We start from the raw sequence: 19,690 nt of genomic DNA, 5'->3' as shown, positions 1-19,690 counted from the left end.
AACCATGGAATCAACTATTGGATTCGTCATTTTTTTTTTTTTTTTTTTTCAACCAAGCAGAGAAGAACGTTGAGCCACGCATTCCCAATTCCTGGGGTATCAGTAATGGTTGGAACGGCCGTTTGGCCCGGTCAGCCGTAATAGTAGTCTCATTTCCGCGGCTGGTGCTCAACACCTTCCAGGGGGAGACATTTTCCTCAGTAGGGCCAGCGTGCCCAACCCGTCTCGCAAACCGACAGCAGCGGAGTCTCCTTGAGAGCGGCGACGCGGGGGGCGTCCCACATGACGAAGCCGAAGAGGCACCAGAGGCTCTCGGCACGCTTTCCTCTGCGTTGGATCATGTTTCGATACGCGAAGAAGTCGTACAGGTACTCGCCGTCGAAGGCATCCACCCAGGCGAACGGCACGGTCGCAACGTGGTCGCCGTCGAAGCGGAGCTGCGCCGGGACCCGACGAAGAGCGTAGGGGCCTTCGTCAACTGCACTAAGAGACTCGAGCCGCAAGCGGTTCCGGAACCTGGCTACTTCCTCTTCGGAGTCTCGGGAGATAGTATCGAGCCACACCAGCGGGTGCAACACCGCAGATCTCTGCCCGCCGGTATACAAATAGGCGCAGACGACCTGCTGCAGCTCCCAGGGCGCCCACAGGGTAATGAGCCGGCGGATGATCTGGTCCAACTTGACGATACGCGGCGCCAGCAGCGGCCGGCGGACCCAGTTGTTGCGGACGTGCCACACGTGCTCGAGCATCAGCCGGCGGTAGAAGGCCCGCAGCGCCCTCAGCCGCTCTGCGCGGCTGGGCGGAGCAGCAGCCAGTTGGACCGCGCGGCTGGGCTCCGGAGCAGCAACCAGTCGAACCGCGCGCTCGGCAATCCTGAGCGTGTAGGCGACGTACGTGTCGGCCATGTCCGCGACGAAGCGGTACCAGCAGACCAGCCCGAGCACGTCGTCCAGGGATGCGCGGCGCGGCGGCGGGGTGTGGCTGGTTCCCTCCAGGTACTCGCCGTAGCGGGCCACGGCCTCGCGCAGCGGCGCGAGGTTGGCGGCGTCAGATGATGCGTCGAAGGCAAGGATGGGGCCGAGCCCGAGCGCGTCGGCGAGGACGGGGCCGAGCTCGGCGGCGAGCGCCTGGTAGATGAGCGCGGCTTTCTCGCGCTGGAAGACGGCGTAGAGGCGCCGCGACGCGCCCGCCAGCGCTTTCAAGTCGGCTAGCGAGCTGGCCGAGCTGAGGACGCGGACTATCAGCTCGGTCGGGAGGTCTTCGAGCGGCATAACGTCAACGTTAAACGTCAAGAGTCAACAGACGCTCGCGATATGACAGCTCTGTGGGGGAAGACAACTGCGAAGCCTAGAAAGAAAAGATGGCAAGCGAGGGGACATTTGCTTCCTCGTCAGCCGCATATACGGCTAATGCAGGACTCGTCCCAAATTTAGCTAGCTGCACCGCAGTAGCACCTCGCAGCTATGTACCCAAGGCAACTCAAGGGGAAGACAAATAAGAAAAAAAAAAAGAAAAAAGAAAAGAAAAAAAGAAAAAAAGAAAAAAAGAAAAAAGAAAAAAAGAAAAAAGAAAAAAAGAAAAAAAGAAAAAAAGAAAAAAAAGAAAAAAAGAAGAAAAGAAGAAGAGAAAAGAAAAAAAAAAAACCTGTATAAGGATAGAATTAGCCTCACTATGTTTACACCACTGCAACCTCCCAAGCACCACCCAAAGACAGCTAAGATAATAATAAATCCCGTCCTCCTACTTCCGCCTCTTCCCCCCTCCGCCACCCACATCGCCCGGCTTGCGCTTGCGGCCCTCGCGCTCCCAGTACTCCTTGGTCTCGCGCTTCTTCTTGTTCTCGAGCCGCTCCTCGAGCTCGGCGACCTTCTTCCTGTACTCGGCGCGCTTCTCCTCCTTCTTGGCGCGCCGCTTGGCGACCTGCTCCTTGCGGATCGTGGTGAGCTTCTGCAGCAGGTCGCGCGCCTTGCGCTCCTCGCCGCGCACGACCACGGCGCGCTTCTGCATGTACGTCTCCTTGCGCTGCGGCCGCGTCTGCACGATCTGCGAGCGGAAGGGCAGCTCGGCGGCGAGCGCGCGCGGCACGCGCAGCGGGTTGAAGTGGCGCGCCGCCCGCTCGACCGGGCGGTACTGGCTGTTGCGCGGCAGCGGCGTCGGCACGTTCTCGGCCCGCCGCACCTCGCCCGTCAGCCGCATGCTCTGCCACCCGACCAGGTTGGTGGCCGGGTTGTAGAACCGGTGCGGCTTGATCGGGTACCACGCCCGCAGGAAGACGATGTCGCTCAGCAGGATCTTGTCCTCGAAGGTCGCGCGGAAGTGGCCCTCCGGCTTGGCTAGCGCCCGCTTGATCTGCCCGCGGATGCCCGAGACCGTCCTGATGGCGGCGCCCTCGAACTTGGCGATCTCCAGCGCCGAGTTGAACATGTCCTTGATGAAGGCCGTGTTTTTGAAGATCTTGTACGGCGTGCCGGTCTGTAGCCAGGTTAGCATCTGTACACACATCCCAACGGTGAGGGACGTAGCGCGGTAGGAAACATACAAGCTTGAGCTTCTTGACAATCTCGGTAGACTCGTCAACGCTCAGAACCGTGCCCGTCGCGGCGATCCGGAAGCCCGGATTGGCGGCAGAGAACGACTGAAAGCACGTGAAACCCGTGTTCGGCGCGATCAGCGGCCCGTAGAAGGTGGCGAAGCAGTGCATGTGCTCCGGCGTGTACTTGAGCATCCTGTTCCTCGTCCGCGAATCCGAAATGGAGTAGATGGGGAGCGACTGGAACCGGCGCCAACCCAGCGAGAAAATCAGGGGGTCGCCGGTTTTCACTGCGGGAATAGTCAGTTCTGGGACGCTCCTCCCCCCGGCATGTGTGCTCAGAACAACTTACGAATCTTCTTGTGCCAGCGATGCCGCTTGATTCTGACCTGGACAAACCCAAACCTGTCCTCCGTCGCCGACAGACCGCCCACGACGATAGGCAGCCGCGCCTGGAACTTCTCCACGAACTCGGCCGGCACGCCCTCGATGACCATCTTGGCGTACTTGCCCGCGCGGTAGCCCTCGACCGCCGTCCGCTGGCTCTCGTCGAGCTCCTCAAACTCGGCCTTGTTGATATCGAGCTGCTTCTGGAGCATGGCCTTCTGCGCGTCGTACCACTCATCCTCGCCAAACTCCTGGAGGCCACCTTCCCTCCTGGCTATGGCCTTATCGTTCATGAAGCCTTCGCGGTCCTCTTCTTCGAATCGGAGCTTGAGCTCTTCCTTGCGCCGGGCGTTCTTCTCCCGTTCCGCCTCCAAGCTCAATTCGGGTTTCTCATCGCCGCTCTCCTTGTCCTGGCCAGGCCCGTGGGTCTCTCCCGTCTCGAGATCCTCAAACGCGCCGTCACCTTCGTCGTCCTCATCCTCGTCTCCGAAGCCGCCTTCTTCTTCGTCGCCGCCATCCCCACCTCCATCCTCGTCGTCAAGTAGGTTGGACGTGGCGAACCGTTTCCTCAAGGCTGTGATGGCATCTTCGCTCGACCACTTGGCAGCCAGCTCCTCGTAGTCGTACCGGGGTATCGAGCGGTCCTCCCCGAGATCCTCCGCGTCCTCCTTGCCTGTCCTCCTGAAGAAGGTATCGTCGTCCTGTTCGATATCCTCTTCCGCCTCTTCATCCTCCTCGCCTCTCCATTTCCGGAGAGCCTCCTTTGGCGTCAGCGTCGTGTCGTACATGAAGCGCACAAGATCTGTAGCCCGGTACGGCCGTCTCTTTCCGTGCAACATCTTGGCGCGCTCCACCATGTTGTCCTTCCACCTTACAGCTGCGTCTTCCTCGTCCGAGTCAAACTCGTCATCCTCCTCCCCGTCTTCGTCGACGTCTTCGCCATCTAGGTCCTCTTCCCCGGACAAGGAGCCCAAATCCGAGTCGCTGTCCGCGAAAGCGATATCCTCCCCTTGAACCTTATCCTCTCGGTTGCGGAACAGCTTCCCCAGTTTCGCCTCGTCAAACTCGGCCTCAACGTCAGACCCGGCTGGCTCCTCCCCGCTGACGAAGCCCTCGTCATCCGGGAGTTCCGCCTCATCATCCGAGCCATCCCGCTCCAGAATTCGAGCCTTCCGCGGCGTTTTCCTCCCCCGGTCGGCCTCGTCGTCAGGCACCTCGGCAAGCTGCTCGCCGTTCGCGAACAGCTTGACGCCCTTGTCGGTGTGGCCCAGCAGCCGCCTCTCGGCCTGCAGATCCACAATAAGCTGCTCGCCCTCTCCGCGCTCGACACCCTCGGCATCCTTGTCGAAGGTGAAACCCTTCTCCCTGGTGATGACGATGTGGTCGCCCGTGATCTTCATGCCGCTGCGGTCAGCCATGGGCGCCCACAGCTTCTTGTCCTTCTCGTCCAGCCGCCGGCGGCCCGATTTCCCCGTGATCTTCGCCAGCGCCTGCTCCATGGCGGGCGTCGGGCAGGGATCCGGCAGGACCTCCATGCGGGATATTGTGAAGTCGCCCAGGCCGGCTATGTGTACCCTCTGTCCCTGGGCGGCAAAGTTCGTGCCGCGAAGGTAGCCGGACAGCTCAATCGACCGATCACACTTCGCGTCTTCTTCAATCTTGGTGGGGTGGGTGATGTCGCGGTAGTTGTCGATGACGGTGTAGGGATGCGAGTTCCTCCAGACGAGCGGCCGCGGGTTCTTCATGACGGAGAGGAAGCGGGAGAGGTTGTGGATTTCGCGATCGGGGTAGCGGCCGTTCCAGATACCCGAGAGGTAGAACAGATGGGCGCCCTGGTACAGCTCGCTCCATAACCTGTGCTTCAACCTCTTTTTGGCATCCTTGAGCGCCTGCGGTTTCCGGAACAGGTCTAGATGGGTGAGGATGCCGAAGACGTTGCCCGGCATGCCGGTGGCAGCCAGGATGTTGAGAAACTCCATCGTCTCCATCTCGAAGCCGTAGTTGCCGTCGATCATCAACAGCACGATGTCGGCCACCTTGGCGAGGTCGACCATGGCTTCCAGCTCGTTGGGGCACTCAATGAAGGTTAACCTCTGTTTCTTGGAGGTGACGACCGTGATTGGCCCCACCGGGTCGGAGATGTTCTCTTTGGCATATCGGCGGATCAGCGATTTGCTGTTGCCTCAGAATGTCAGCACGTTGTCAAGTCGGCCACATCCCCAAGTAAAAGTGTATCCCACAGTAGTGTCGTCTTGCCCACGCCTGGAGGTCCGACAATGGTGACTAGCCGCGGGGGCGGCTCATCGGGAAGGCGGTCGACTAGTGGGACGTGGAGGCGCTTCTCCTTGATCTGGCAGGGGGCGGAGTTAGTTAGCATTGAATGCTGGATTCGATACAGATACGGGATGCAACGCACATCGTGGGAGCGCGCAGCCTGTCTCGCAAGCTTGCCCGGGTTGGAGACGGCGAAGGCCTTGGGGTTCGTTCCTGGGTTGTCGCGTGAGCGTGGGCCTCGACGGTCTCGGAATGAGAATGCATCTGAAGACCATTCCACTCACCTCCTGAATGCTGCTTCTTCTTCTCCTTGGACTTCTTGGACTGCCGGTGCGGCTTGTGTACTTGTGACTCCATCTTGAAGTCCCCTTTTCCGGGGCCCTTCGATCTGTCGCAGCGCCAAAACGTACAACCGTACAATCGCGGCAGCCTCTCACCTACACGCAGTTCCTTCCGCAACCCCGAAATTTTTGGGACAGACGACAGGCGATAAGCGATAACTAAGACTATCGATAAGCATCGTGGTGGGGTCGGCGGCGCCTGCCTTCAGTTCCATTAAAATGGTGGGGCCGTGTATGGAATACAAAGCAATGCAAGCGTATCTGGCGACCGGCTTTCACTGCCCATTACACAGTAGTCACCCAGTATAGCGTCGATCAACACACATCATTTTGGACCGACCCCATTAAATCCACAACCCCTTTTCATTAGAACCACAACCCCAGGGTATGGCCCGTACGCTCCCACCAAAACTTCCATTGTAGCGCGCAGTTGCAGCGTGTAGCATACCATAAGGCCGAGGTACATAGGTACATGTCACCCTAACCCTGGTGTCAGGATTACCGTATATAACAAGGCAACCTGAAATGTCATCCGAGAGCGAAGCTATCGCTTACCTCGACGCCCTCGAAAGCTATAGGGCCTCGGCACCTACCGCATCGCCTAGTGCATTACCTAGCGCCTCGCTTACTAGGGGGCTCCACTTGCACCTAGTTTTAGTTGCCCCCTCTCCTACGGAGAGGGGGAGACAAAATCATGGGACAGTACAAAATTGGGGGACACTCTACTATACATTTTTCCCTACATTCGCGTCCACCCGCATTATCACGCCTACATTGCATCCTAACCGCTCAGCTACTTCAAACCACACTGCATCGCAATTTGGCCTAGTTGCAGATACGGCCTCAAATAGCTTAAAAACGTAATAAAATTCAATTCGAACCAGTTGTTGTTACAAGCTATACTTAGTTATCCTAAACCTCCCGTATACTATATATACCACACAACTGCCTACCCACTTCAACCCAGAGAGTGCTATCCTACGTGCTATCCTGGGAGCCATCTACGTGCTATCCTGCCTAGCCATCTGCGTGCCATCCTAGGAGCCATCTGCATGCTATCCTAGGAGCCATCTACGTGCCATCCTAGGAGCTATCTACGTGCCCGCCTACGCGCGCGCCTACGTGCCATCCTGCCTAGCCATCTGTGTACCATCCTGCCTAGCCATCTACGTGCTATCCTGGGAGCTATCTACGTGCCATCCTAGGAGCCATCTACGTGCCCGCCTACGTGTACGCCTACGTGCTATCCTGCCTAGCCATCTATGTACCATCCTGCCCAGCCATCTACGTGCTATCCTAGAAGCTATCTATGTACCCGCCTACGCACGCGCCTACGTGCTATCCTGCCTAGCCATCTGCGTACCATCCTGCCTAGCCATCTGCGTGCTATCCTGCCTAGCTATCTATATGCCTACCCACTTAATAGTCTTATTCTTCGTCATCTATATCCAACGGAACTAGCAGTGTAGCCTCGGATTCGCTAGAGCTTACAACGCTAGTATCATCATCACTATCTTTATCGCTAGATTCGTCGTTATCCACTACGATAGGCGCTATAGCCACTACCTTCCTAGCCTTCTTCCTAGCCTACTTCGCCCTAGCCTTCTCGAGTACCTATATAATACGCTAGTATCCTATTAGGCGTAGACCAGTGTTATCCTAGTGTCACACGCAACTGTGACAAGGGCACCTATGACCGCACCGTGGTCAGGGGTGACGAGCGTTCCCTTAAAAAAAGGGAACCTCATCCGGAACCCCTTTGTAGGAAGATAGACTGTATCAATATACTTTTATAATATATACTAGTGTTTAGGAGTGCCGCCTTATCAGCTAACGAGGCTAAGAGGCATTGATCTTTCTCACCCTTATACGTTTACCGCTAGATGGTCACCAAGTACTATTAGCGTATAATAAGTGGTGCCTACTAACGATTCGAACGTATCTACTTCCTATCGAAAGAAGCTAAGTTTAGATCGGGAGATATTATAAGTTATACCTAGTAAATTATATAGAGCAGTACCTAAAGTAGATAATACTCCTTTATAAGGGAGTAAACTTTAGAGTATATAATCTATAATAAACTAATTTATAACCTAGCTACCGTTATTTTAGTATTAAGTATTTACAAGGAGTTAGAAGCTAGACGAATTTAAGCTTTATAAACGCCAATGTCTATAAGGATATATAGTAGACACTTAAGTTTATTAAGGACTTTAAAGTCATCTACAACGTCTAGTAGATAACCGCTATTAATCCCTAAGAACTCTAATACTTAGAAGCTATAGTATTACTCAAAGAGGTATTAGAAGGAGACGTCTATATCTAACAATATACTAAGATACTATACGTTGTAGAGTATCCTCCCTTTTAGATATTTGACAATTATATTCTTTACGCCTATCTTACAACTATTAGATACAAAGTCCAAATAGCTATTAGTAAGAACCTTATCCTAGACCCTAGGATCGAAGATACTACCTTAGAGACTAAGGACTTAACCTAAGAAACGCTAGAGACCTTAGTACTAGAGAGTCGAGGACCGTTAGAGACCCTAAAGCCTTAGAGGACTAACAATTAGCAACTAGGACTAGCTATATCGCTAGAAATATTAGTAAGAACTAGATATAATTCGACTAAAAACTAGCTAGCAACTCTACTAAGCCTAACTTTCTAAAAGCAACTAGAAACTTAGAATATACTAACTATTCTTTAATAAAGATATAAAACCTATACTATTAATAGCTATAATTTTAGTAGACGCTACTAAGGACTATAAAGAGGATTATAGGATCTGCTACCTTAGAACTAATAACTTAAAGAGGAAGACCTATTATCTCCGATAGCTTAGCTAATTGATACTTTCGACTAGGTTCCCTAGCCGCTACTATAGACGCTTAGCCAACTATCCTAGTATCTATCTAAACTTTCTAGACTAGGTATAGTCATCTAGAACTTTAGAATAGAATATATAGACAGTTTAGTTGATTTCAATATCTCTTTACTATTCTAAGAGATACTAAGCCTACTATATAGATAAGTAGCTAGACCCTCTAGATAAGAAGCTAAACCCTCTAGATAAATAGCTAGAGCTATAGATATCTAAGCTACTTTCGCTATATAGGACTTTTTTACCTAGATAGCTAGAATAATAGAGAACCTAAACGTTATAATCAAAAGGGCGAACAAGGCTATAGACGTAGAAGACTATTAGCCTAAAACTAAGGATAGAAGCACTATATCTTTATAACCGTCTATATCTATATCGAAATAGAAGATTTAGGATACTAGTCTCTTCTAGCTAGATATAAAGAATAAGGCTAAGGAACCCTAGGACCTATAGTACAATAAACAATAGCTATACTATAGGAACGTCAACCTTTAGGTTAAGTAGGTAGATTAGGTTATTAGATATTACCTAGTAAGAGAAGAGACTTTATATATAAAGATGTAAACCCTATTTTAAAGATTAGTACTATAATAATATAAGTAGTAGCTCTCTACTATAGAAAAGGTAGTACTAACTATATCTATAAAAGTATAGACTAAACGTTTAAAAAAGGAGTTTAGCATTAAGAGATATAAAGTAGAGAAATAGCTAAATGAAAACTAGTATACTATAAAGGACAATTATAAAGATAAGCTAGTCTAGAAATTTACTATAGAATACTTCAAATATATATATATTTAGGGAGATACTACTAAAGAGCAACGTCTAATATACCTATACAACTACCTCTATCTAGAACTTCGCTAGCTATACTTTGAACTAGATATAACTATAGAGATAGGCGTATTCCTTAATATTCTTGATACTAAAGTATATATCGTTAGAGACAAGCTCTACTAGAATGCTACTAAGGGCTATATTATTGGCTATAGTCCTATTGCCAACAATATAGATATAGAGTACAACGACGAAGGACAAGGAGACGACTAGGAGGATAACGGAGCCTTCTAGATAAGAAGAGGTAGAAAAGGACATTGTAATCTTTAGAGAAGAGATAGAGACAAACCCTAGCGACTTAGAAACAATTAGAGTAAAGATAATAACTAAGTACAACTATTTAGTAACTAAAACTTCTATAATATAACTAGATATAGAAGAGGATACTAACTATTTAATAATTATAGAAGAGGATTTAGATTGTTCAATGGCTAGAGAAGAGGCGATAATAGCAATTAAAGAAGACGACTTCAACAACTTTAATAGATTCGAATATATATATATATAAGAAGTAGTTCGAAGATAGTACCTTCTTATACTATAGCGAGATTATAGTAACGAAAGACGACGAAGACACTAACCTTTATTATAAGATACTAGAGAAGACTAGGTACATTCTTGTCGACGAATATAATACTAAAGCCGAAGATAAAGAATCGGAAAATAAAGAAGCTAATAGTTCTTACTACTTATATTACACCTTTCGCTAGCCTAGACTAGGCTAAAGTAGACTACTACAATAGCTCCTATAGATTTAGCAATGTATCGTCTATAGTAGAGTCTTTACGATATATCATAAGCTTTTCAAATATATAGTCAACGACAGCGACAAAGACAAGTATAGACCTATACAACCTTAAACGGACTACTAACGCGACCTTAGTAATAACGAGGATAACTTTAATAGTAAAGACGTAAACTTTATACTAACTAAAGGATAGATTATAGAAGTATAGCCTTATATATCGCTACTAAAGGCGTTAGACAAGCAAGCTATATACCTTATAATCAATATTAGTACAAACCTAGGTGAGCTAGGCACTGAGGTTTACTTCGATATAGGTAACAATACCAACCTCGTCGATAAGGAGTTTATCTCCAAGTAGGCTAAGAACCTACGTTGGATTAACGTAAAGCTATACTTTATCAAAGGCGTTAGAGCCTATACTAAAGTTAAGAAGTAAGTTGAGTTTAACTTCTATATTCGAGGAATCGTCTATAGTACCAACGTAGATAGTTACTTTACTATAATAGCCGACGTTATTAAAGGTTTAGGAGCGAAACTATTAATTAGAACTAACTTTATACTTTATAATAGAGTAAAGATTGACCTTAATACGTCTACCTATTACTTCTAGTCTATCTACAATATAAAGGTAAGAGTATATATAGAATAGAAAAGAACAATCTAGAAGGTGAAAGCTATAAACACTATAATGGTCGTACCTATAACGGAATACCTAATTAAGACTACGTTCAAGCCTATAGATATCAATGACGACAATCTAGATAGTTAAAGACGTAAACTCTACTTCGCTTTATACGTCGAGGGTATACTAGACGCTATTGTAGATATAAAGAGTATATACTAGGCCATTGTAAGGAACAACATTGTTCGTCTAATCACTATTGTCGAAGGACAATGTATTGGACACCTCTTCTAGTATAGCCTAGAGGAGGATATCTAGGCAATAGTATAGAACCTTATATAGTAGACCTAGGATAACGTTATAGACAATAAATATATATAGATAACGACAACTATATAATAGGAACCTAGTAGTAAAGAACTGATAATAGAGACATTGACAAAGGATAAGTATAAGCTACCTACTAAGCAAGAGTTCTATACGCTATCCTATAGTATTAAGAGACTAGACAATATCCTATATATTAAGTTAGTAGTAGAGGTAAACGTCTATAGTAGAGATAAACGGTATATAGAAGAGATGAAGGTACTATTAGATAAATATAACGTCTTCTATAACTATAGCATTGTCCCTATACTAAAGGATTAGAAGATAAGAATTCCATTTATCGATAGATAGTAGAATTAGCTTAAACCTATTTAGGTTTACCTACTAAACGTTAAAGACTAAGTAATTGTCGACGAAGAATACAATAAACTATATATATAAGGAAAGATAGACTTTATAGACTAGCTAACCTCTATCGTTTACCTAGTCTTTATAGTCTATTATATAGTTACTAGAAAAACGAAAAGCAAAGCCGTAGTAGACCTCTAGCCCTTAAATACGTTGGTAGTACTAGATATATACCCGTTGCCTAACTAAGACGATATTATAAATATAATAATAGGCAATATAATCTTTATAGTATTTAATGCCTTTAGATTCTTCTTCTAGCTTCTAGTTATAGAAGAATACTATAACTGTATAGTAGTCATTAGTCTTAGAGGTTTAGAACGCTCGAACGTTGTACTAATAGGATTTAAAAACTTACTAGCTTTCGTATAGTGCTTTATAGACCGCTTATTCCATAAATATAAGTACTTTATATACACCTATATCAACGATATTATTATCGTTAATAAGAATATAGAGGAGCACCTTAAGTACATTAAGACGGTTCTCGATATCTTCGACAAGGTATATATTTATATTTCGATAGAAAAATCCTTTATAGCCTACCTATTAGTAAAACTTCTTAGCTATATAGTTAATAGCAAAGGAGTAGCTAAGACGGACGATAGGATTACTATATTTAAGAAACTTAAGTTTCCTAATATCTTTAAGACCTTAGAGTAGTACCTTAGTATAGCTAGATAGCTATATAAAGGCATTCTATAGTATATAGCGAAAGCGTAGCCTTTATAGGACTATAAAACTAAGCTCTTTACCTAAAGGAGAGTAAGTAGAGACCTTTCTATCGCTAAGTCGAAGAACGCTAGGAAAGCATTTACTTTGAACACTAAATTCAAGCCTACGCTAGTAGAACTAGAGTCCTTTAGGCTACTATAAAAACACCTATATAAGCAGTACTTCCTATATTATTACCGTCCTAATAAGCTACTATTTATTAAGCTCAATGTAAATAGTAAAGGATATAGAGCAATTGTCTTTTAACTCTATAGCAAATAGGACGGTACTAGTATTCCTAGCTAAGATATCCTAAGTAGCGAGATCTAGCCTATTATATTCTTATCCTACCTAACTTCCAATATAGAAAGGAAGTATAGAAGTATAGAAGTAGAAGTCGCTACTATTATATAAGTAGTTAGGAAGCTCTGAAAAATAGTATAGTTAAACTAATACCCTATAAACATCCTAATAGACTATATAGCAACTAGAGGCATTGTAAAGTATATATCTCTTGCTACTATAGACCTTATAAAGGCTAACCTAAAGCTCACTAATACTATAAACTAGCTATCCTAGTTCGACCTTAACATTTTCTATATACTAGGAAAGCTCAACGTTGTACTAAACGCCCTATTACGCCTATCGACTTTCAAGGAGGACGTCCCTAACGAAACCTAAGACACTACTAACGAACTAAAGAACATTTAGTCTACTACTTAGATCGACACTAAGGAATACTATACTATAGACATTAGCACCTTCGAACTAGTTATTAGTAACAAGTTTAAAGCTAAGCTAACTATAGCTTATCCTAACGACTATTAGTATAATAAGATTATTAGGAGTCTCTATAATATAGAAGAACGAGCTAAGAAGATTACTAAATAGAGAGAACGCAAAGAGCGAGAAGGAGAGCTACGAAAAAAGTAGTACTAAAAGCTATAGCTTAGACCCTATAAACTAAAGGACGGTCTCCTCTACTATATCGACTATAAAGGAGCAAAGAAGCTTTATATCCCTAGTAGCTATATCAAGGATATTCTTACTATTATATATAATAATATTTACTACTTTAGTATAGACAATATAATAGTAAACCTCTTAGTATTTATATTTAACTAAAAGCGTTGGATAATATATAAATATATTTAGTACTGCCCTATATATAGAGAAAACTAGACCTTGAAAGAACCGAAGCCTAGAGACCTTTAGCTAATTTAGATACTACTATAGCCTTTCTATACTATTACTATAGATTTCATCGTCGATTTGCCCGCTATACCCTCTAAAAAGACACTATAGTCAATAAAAAAGTACCTAATCCTCAACGCTATATATACTATCACTTACAAGTTTAGTAAGAAGAAGCTTTTTATAGCTAGAAACGATAAAATGTTAATAGAAGAATAGGCCGTTATAATCCTTAGAGCGCTAATATATATAGATTAAGGACTCTTAACGTAAATTATTAGCAATTAAGATACTAAGTTCACCTCTGACCTATAGAAAGAAATCTTTTATATCCTAGGCGTTAGCCTCTTTTTCTCGATAGCCTATTATCTCTAGATAGACGGTTAGTTAGAGAGGATAAACTAAACGGTAGAAATCGCTATCTATATAGAAGCTATAGAAAAACTAAGAATACTATAGCCTCTACTTCTCTCTATATTATAGTATAACCTTAATAATACGCTTATAGTCACTATTAGAAGATCGCTAAATAAGTTGGTATATAGCTTTAAACTACGCTCTATCTTAGATATACTTCATTGTAAAAAGGGCATCGTTGCCTCTACCGAAGCTATTAGTGTCCTTAGACAATAGTATTAGGAGGAAATAATAGAATAGATCGATTATATAGGCGCTATCGCAAAGATACGTTACAACAATAAGTATATATCTACTAAGTTCGAAGTAGGAGACACCGTTTACCTACAACTATATGATAGATACTATCTCCTAGAAAAGCTTAAATGAAAGTAGTCGCTATAGTAGGTAGGACTGTTTAAAATTGTCTATAAAATCGATAGGAACGCCTATAAACTTAACTTCCTAGCTAGTTGGAAAGTCTATCCTATAGTTTTAGTTTCTTAGTTATAGAAACTAGATTAGGGGAAAGACCCCTTTAGCTATAACACGAAGCCCCCTAGCCCTATAATTGTTGACGAAGATAAGTATTAGGAAGTTAAAAGAATTATATAACAATATATTATCTAGAGGAACTAGAGACCTAAAGTCGAATATCTAGTGTAATAGAAAGGATTTACTATTAAGGACGACTAGTAGATCCTACGTATCTAGCTTATTAACGGTACTAAGGAATTTGTTGAAGAGTATAAAAAGGTGTACCCTATCGACTAAGAGAAGGAACACTGTAATAAGGGTATCGCTACTAAGGAATAGGAGGAAGTAAAGGAGATTCCTCGATTTTAGAACTAAGTTGTTATTAAGCTACTATAAAAGAAGGGTAGTAACTACTAATAGCTATACTATTATTGACTTTCCCTTTCCTTCTTTCCTATTTCCCTCTCTTCCTTTCGTTCATTTATACTTTCTTTATTAAAATACGTTCGCTTTAGTATATCTATCACCGCTATACTACTACTAGACGTATAAGTATTATCCTCTATCTTATAGATCTTTTAGTTTTTCTTCTCCTTACCCTTTACTTAGATATTACTAATGTTTTTAGTTATAAAACTATAGTTATTTAGTTCGTTAAGCACTTTACTTATCCTAGTTTTCCTATATATAGATTCGCTACTAACCTTGACCTATAAATAGTTAAAGAAAGCTATCCTATTACTATAAAGGTATAAGGCTTTGAGCCTTAAAGGTATAATGTTCTATTCTCTAGCTACTACTAGATAGTAATACTGTTTATTGGCTATAGGCACTGTACTATTGTTTTTATTTACTTCTAGAATAGCCTAACGTAGGCTACTATAATTTCCTTTCTCTTTATATATCAACCTCAATGTATCTATCTTCCTTAATAATTCCTTATTATAGTTATTTATATTCGTTATATAATCGATTGTTAGACCTTCTTATCACTAAGCTATATACATTTATATAAGCTACTATTAGTTAGTATATATTTACACTATATTCGCGACTTAAAACAATTTGCTATACGTTCTTATAGTGCTTATATCAACGATAGAGGCGACTATATAGTCGATTCTCTTAGCTCGCTAACGTTATTAAGTAGTAAAGCGCTTAAATATAATTATATCGATATTATAAAGGGAGATACCTAACTAGCCTTCGTCGTTTATAAGATGCTTCCCTATATAAGAAAGACGTCTACTAAAGGCTATACTATTAATATCTAGAAGAGGGAGAGCGCCCAACTTATAGCTAAGTAAACGAAAGGAGTAAAGGAAATCGATAGTACATCTAACGTTCCTTTATACGCCCTAGGAGCTTCTATATCCTATTGAGCTATTACTAAAGACGTCGCTATTAAAACTACTTATAACAACGAAATAATGGCTATTAAAGAAGCTAATATAGTTAAAGTAATCTAAAATAGCTTAGAGACCGCTTATAAAGAGCGATAGTAGAATATTACTATAGACCCTATTGTAGTGTCTAACAACGAATAGGAAGTCTATAAGGACTACAACGAAGCGCTAGATAGCGACGCTATATAAAAGCGCTTAGAAACTCTTTTAACTTATAAGTATATAGAAGGGGAATAGCCTCTACAATGTATACTAGGGATCAAGTATCTAGAAATCTAGAAACTAGCAACGTCTCCTCCGCTAGCGTATAGCGCTAGGAAGTCTAGTAAGCTCTATATATTGCGTTAGAAGACAAGGCCGCTACAACTAACGACGACCTAGACGTCTCTGACGACAATAGTGCTAATTACACTAGTAATAAGGAGGATATAGCGACTAAGCTATACTATATCCTAGAGCTTTAGAAAACCTATATATCGTATAGGTACTCTTAGCGCTTAACTAGAGCTATAAACAAATATATTGCTACTATAAGCGAAGCATTTGCTTATATATATATAGATTTTAGTTACAATGATAAATATATAGCTAAGCTAGCAATATAATTTACTAGGTTCTACTATATAGTCCTAAAGAAGGATTTTAGTAATAAGCCCGCTAGCTTTGTATACAACTTATATATTTAAAGGATTAAGGGTATAATTAAAAGAGCCTTTAAAGAGTTCTAAGAGATAGGTATAATTATAGTAAGCTATATATCAACTATAATAGAAATCCTTATATTATATTACATCTTACCTAAGGGCGAGGGCAACCCTTCTATAAATGTAATATTAGTAGAGCTTAGATTAGCCTATTACAATAATGCCTAAGCTATAGATATAGTAAGCGGTACTAGCTATATAGTCACTATAAATAATAACACTATTAAATCTCTGTAAACGGATATAAAAGCGGTATAAGCGCTAACTAAGGATCTACTCCAATTCGCCTAGAAGTATTAAGTCTATATTAAAGAAGTCGAAAAAACTATAGTAGAATTAGCAAAGCTTATTAGTATATTGAAAGTAAATAGTAAAGCTAGTAACCTAGATCCTAGTAGTCTTGCCTTCTAGGGCGACCTTAATAATATATACTATCACTAGATAGCAAAGATTAGCGACCTATAGCTAGTATACAACAAGACTATAATGGATCTCTGTTATAAGAACAACGCCCTTCTAGAGAAGATCAACCTCGCTACTTAAACGATAGTAAACCTATACAACAGCATTTATATAGGACTAGTATAGCGTATATAGGACGTTGAATGCTACTTAGTGGCTATCGAGACCTAAGCTACTACAATAGATTTATTTACTATAAAGGTAGTTGTTATAAAACAAGCTAGAACATCTATTTAGACTATTAGCTATTATAAAGCGGTACCTAAGATCGTTTATATTGCAACTACGACTATAGTATATATTGTTAAAGCTATATAGTTGCCTATATAGAAGACGTTAAGTAAGACACCTATAGCCAAAGCTATACTATTGGTTGTACTAGCAACGCTAGCTAAGACGCTATAGAGTTAGCGTAACAACGATATCCGATTAACATTAGGAGCTAAAACTATCGAAGTTATAGGTAGTAAGCGCTAGAGAAAAGTAACAATTGACAACAAGGTATAGAAGACGCTAATACGTCCTCCTAAGAAAGTTAAAAAGACACTTGTATCTACTAAATGTAGAGTAGCCGTAAAGACGTCGAAAGTAGCTAGGGACGACCTATACGCTAGCGATAGTACCGTCGACCTAGACAAGTAGAACAAATAAATAGGCAAATTACAATGGAGGACCTTGCTATAGACTAGGATAATAGATATAGAAATCTTATATAGAGTATAATATAGATTAGTTTTCTTCCCTTTCTATACGCTCCTTTATCCTATATTAAGTTCTATAATAATGGCGAGGACGCTATCTTTTTCTTGTTGTCCCTAGGCACTTGTTATACACAACTATAACAAAGGCACCTATAACTGTACCGCGGTTAGAGGTAATGAGCGTTCCCTTAAAAAAAGGGAACCTCATCTAGAACCCTTTCGTAGGAAGATAGACTATATCAATATACTTTTATAATATATACTAGTGTTTAGGAGTGCCGCCTTATTAGCTAACAAAGCTAAGAGGCATTGATCTTTCTTACCCTTATACGTTTACCGCTAGATGGTCACCGAGCACCATCAGCGTATAACACCTAGTCTTCCTCCTAATAGCTAGCACTACCCTGATCCTCCTCTTTAGAGCTAGATAATTCGCTATCGCTAATAGTGATTACGAACTAGCCTTTAAGCGGTATAGTAGATTTAGATAGTATTTCGATTAGGAGCTCGTATATCTATATTTTCTTATACTTTGAGCGAGGAATAATAGTGCGCTTCCCATCTCTAAGATCAAGGTAGCCTAGATTCCTACCGCTAGAAGGCACCTACTCGTCGTCAAGCTTATCTATATATATATAATCTCGCTTATAGATATCGCTTTTAACCTTATTAATAAATTCGTCGTATAACTTTATCACTAGGCGGTTCGTAATAAAGTTGTACTTCTTGTTCTCTAGTAGCTTCCTCTACATTTTCTACTTAGCCTTCTAATCCTTCTCTATATCGTTGACGATCTAGGTAATATATCACACGCAACTGTGGCAAAGGCACCTATGACCGTACCGCGGTCAGGGGTGACGAGCGTTCCCTTAAAAGGGGAACCTCGCCTACAACCCTTTCGTAGAACAGTAGACTACATCAATATACTTTTATAATATATACTAGTGTTTAGGAGTACCGCCTTATTAGCTAACGAGGCTAAGAGGCATTGATCTTTCTTACCCTTATACGTTTACCACTAGATAGTCACTAAACACTATCAGCGTATAATAAGAGGTGCCTACTAACGATTTGAACTTGTTCGCTTCTTGTTAAAGGGAGCTAAATTCGGATTAGGAGATATTACGAATTATACCTAGTAAGTTATATAGAGCAACGCCCAAGGCAGATAATGCTCTTTTTTAAAGGAGTAAGCTTTAGGAAACGTACTATATAATGAACTAGTTCGCTTCGCTAACACCGTTAACCTAACCCTAGATACCCTTAAGGCGTTAGGAACTAGACGAAGTTAAACCTTATAAATATAAACGTCTATAGGGACGTACAATAGACTCTTAAGTTTATTAAGGACTTTAGGGTTACCTACAACGTTTAGTAGGTCACTAATATTAGCTTATAGAAACTTAAGTACCTAGAAGCTATAGTATCCTTTAAGACAGCACTAGAAGGAGACAACTATATATAGCGATACGCTTAAGAACTATATATCTCGGAGTATCCTCCCTCTTAGATATTCGACAACTATATTCTATACGCCTATCTTATATCTATTAAGCGCAAAGTCTAAATAGCCGTTAGCAAGAACCTTATCCTAGACCCTAGGATTAAAGACATCGCTTTAAAGACTAAGGACTCAACCTAAAAAACGTTAGAGACCTTAGTACTAGAGAGTCGAGGACCGCTAAAGACCCTAAAGCCTTAAGGGACTAGCGATTAGCAACTAAGACTAGCTATACCACTAGAAATATTAATAAAAATTAGATATAATCCAACTAAGAACTAGCTAGCAACTCTACTAAGCTTAACCTTTTAGAAGCAACTAGAAACCTAGGATATATCAACTATTCTTTAATAAGGATATAAAACCTATATCGTCAATAGCTATAATTTTGATAGACGCTACTAAGGACTACTAAGAGGATTATAGGATCCGTCGCCTTAGAACCGATAACCTAAAGAGGAAGACCTATTATCTCCGATAGCTTAGCTAATTGATACTTTCGACTAGGTTCCCTAGCCGCTACTATAGACGCTTAGCCAACTATCCTAGTATCTATCTAAACTTTCTAGACTAGGTATAGTCATCTAGAACTTTAGAATAGAATATATAGACAGTTTAGTTGATTTCAATATCTCTTTACTATTCTAAGAGATACTAAGCCTACTATATAGATAAGTAGCTAGACCCTCTAGATAAGAAGCTAAACCCTCTAGATAAATAGCTAGAGCTATAGATATCTAAGCTACTTTCGCTATATAGGACTTTTTTACCTAG

At 42.3% G+C, this 19,690-nt stretch overlaps 3 protein-coding genes across 3 annotated transcripts; 1 reads left to right on the top strand and 2 right to left on the bottom strand.

Annotated features, from left to right (window-relative positions):
• Positions 1-197: 197 nt before the first annotated feature.
• On the bottom strand, positions 198-1,271 carry THITE_2088572 (uncharacterized protein; the record flags this gene model as incomplete). The annotated part of the gene is made up of 1 exon (XM_003653381.1): positions 198-1,271. One exon carries the CDS (start codon positions 1,269-1,271, stop codon positions 198-200), a length of 1,074 nt encoding a protein of 357 aa, XP_003653429.1.
• A 366-nt stretch (positions 1,272-1,637) lies between these two features.
• THITE_2115888 (uncharacterized protein) lies at positions 1,638-5,636 on the bottom strand. Its single transcript, XM_003653380.1, has 6 exons — positions 5,476-5,636; positions 5,334-5,404; positions 5,158-5,267; positions 2,883-5,092; positions 2,540-2,820; positions 1,638-2,472 (listed from the first exon to the last, which is right to left on the bottom strand). The coding sequence occupies exons 1-6, from the start codon at positions 5,546-5,548 to the stop codon at positions 1,741-1,743; spliced, it is 3,477 nt and encodes a 1,158-aa protein (XP_003653428.1). The 5' UTR covers positions 5,549-5,636; the 3' UTR covers positions 1,638-1,740.
• Positions 5,637-11,772: 6,136 nt separating this feature from the next.
• THITE_2049396 (uncharacterized protein) lies at positions 11,773-12,024 on the top strand (the record flags this gene model as incomplete). Its single annotated transcript, XM_003653379.1, has 1 exon — positions 11,773-12,024. A coding segment is annotated over one exon (252 nt), but the record flags the coding sequence as incomplete, so codon positions are not given.
• Positions 12,025-19,690: the final 7,666 nt, after the last annotated feature.

Source organism: Thermothielavioides terrestris, chromosome 2 (assembly GCF_000226115.1).
Source record: "Thermothielavioides terrestris NRRL 8126 chromosome 2, complete sequence".
Lineage (NCBI taxonomy): Eukaryota > Fungi > Ascomycota > Sordariomycetes > Sordariales > Chaetomiaceae > Thermothielavioides > Thermothielavioides terrestris.
Note: the sequence above shows the minus strand (reverse complement) of the source record. Positions and strands in the feature narration are given on the sequence as shown.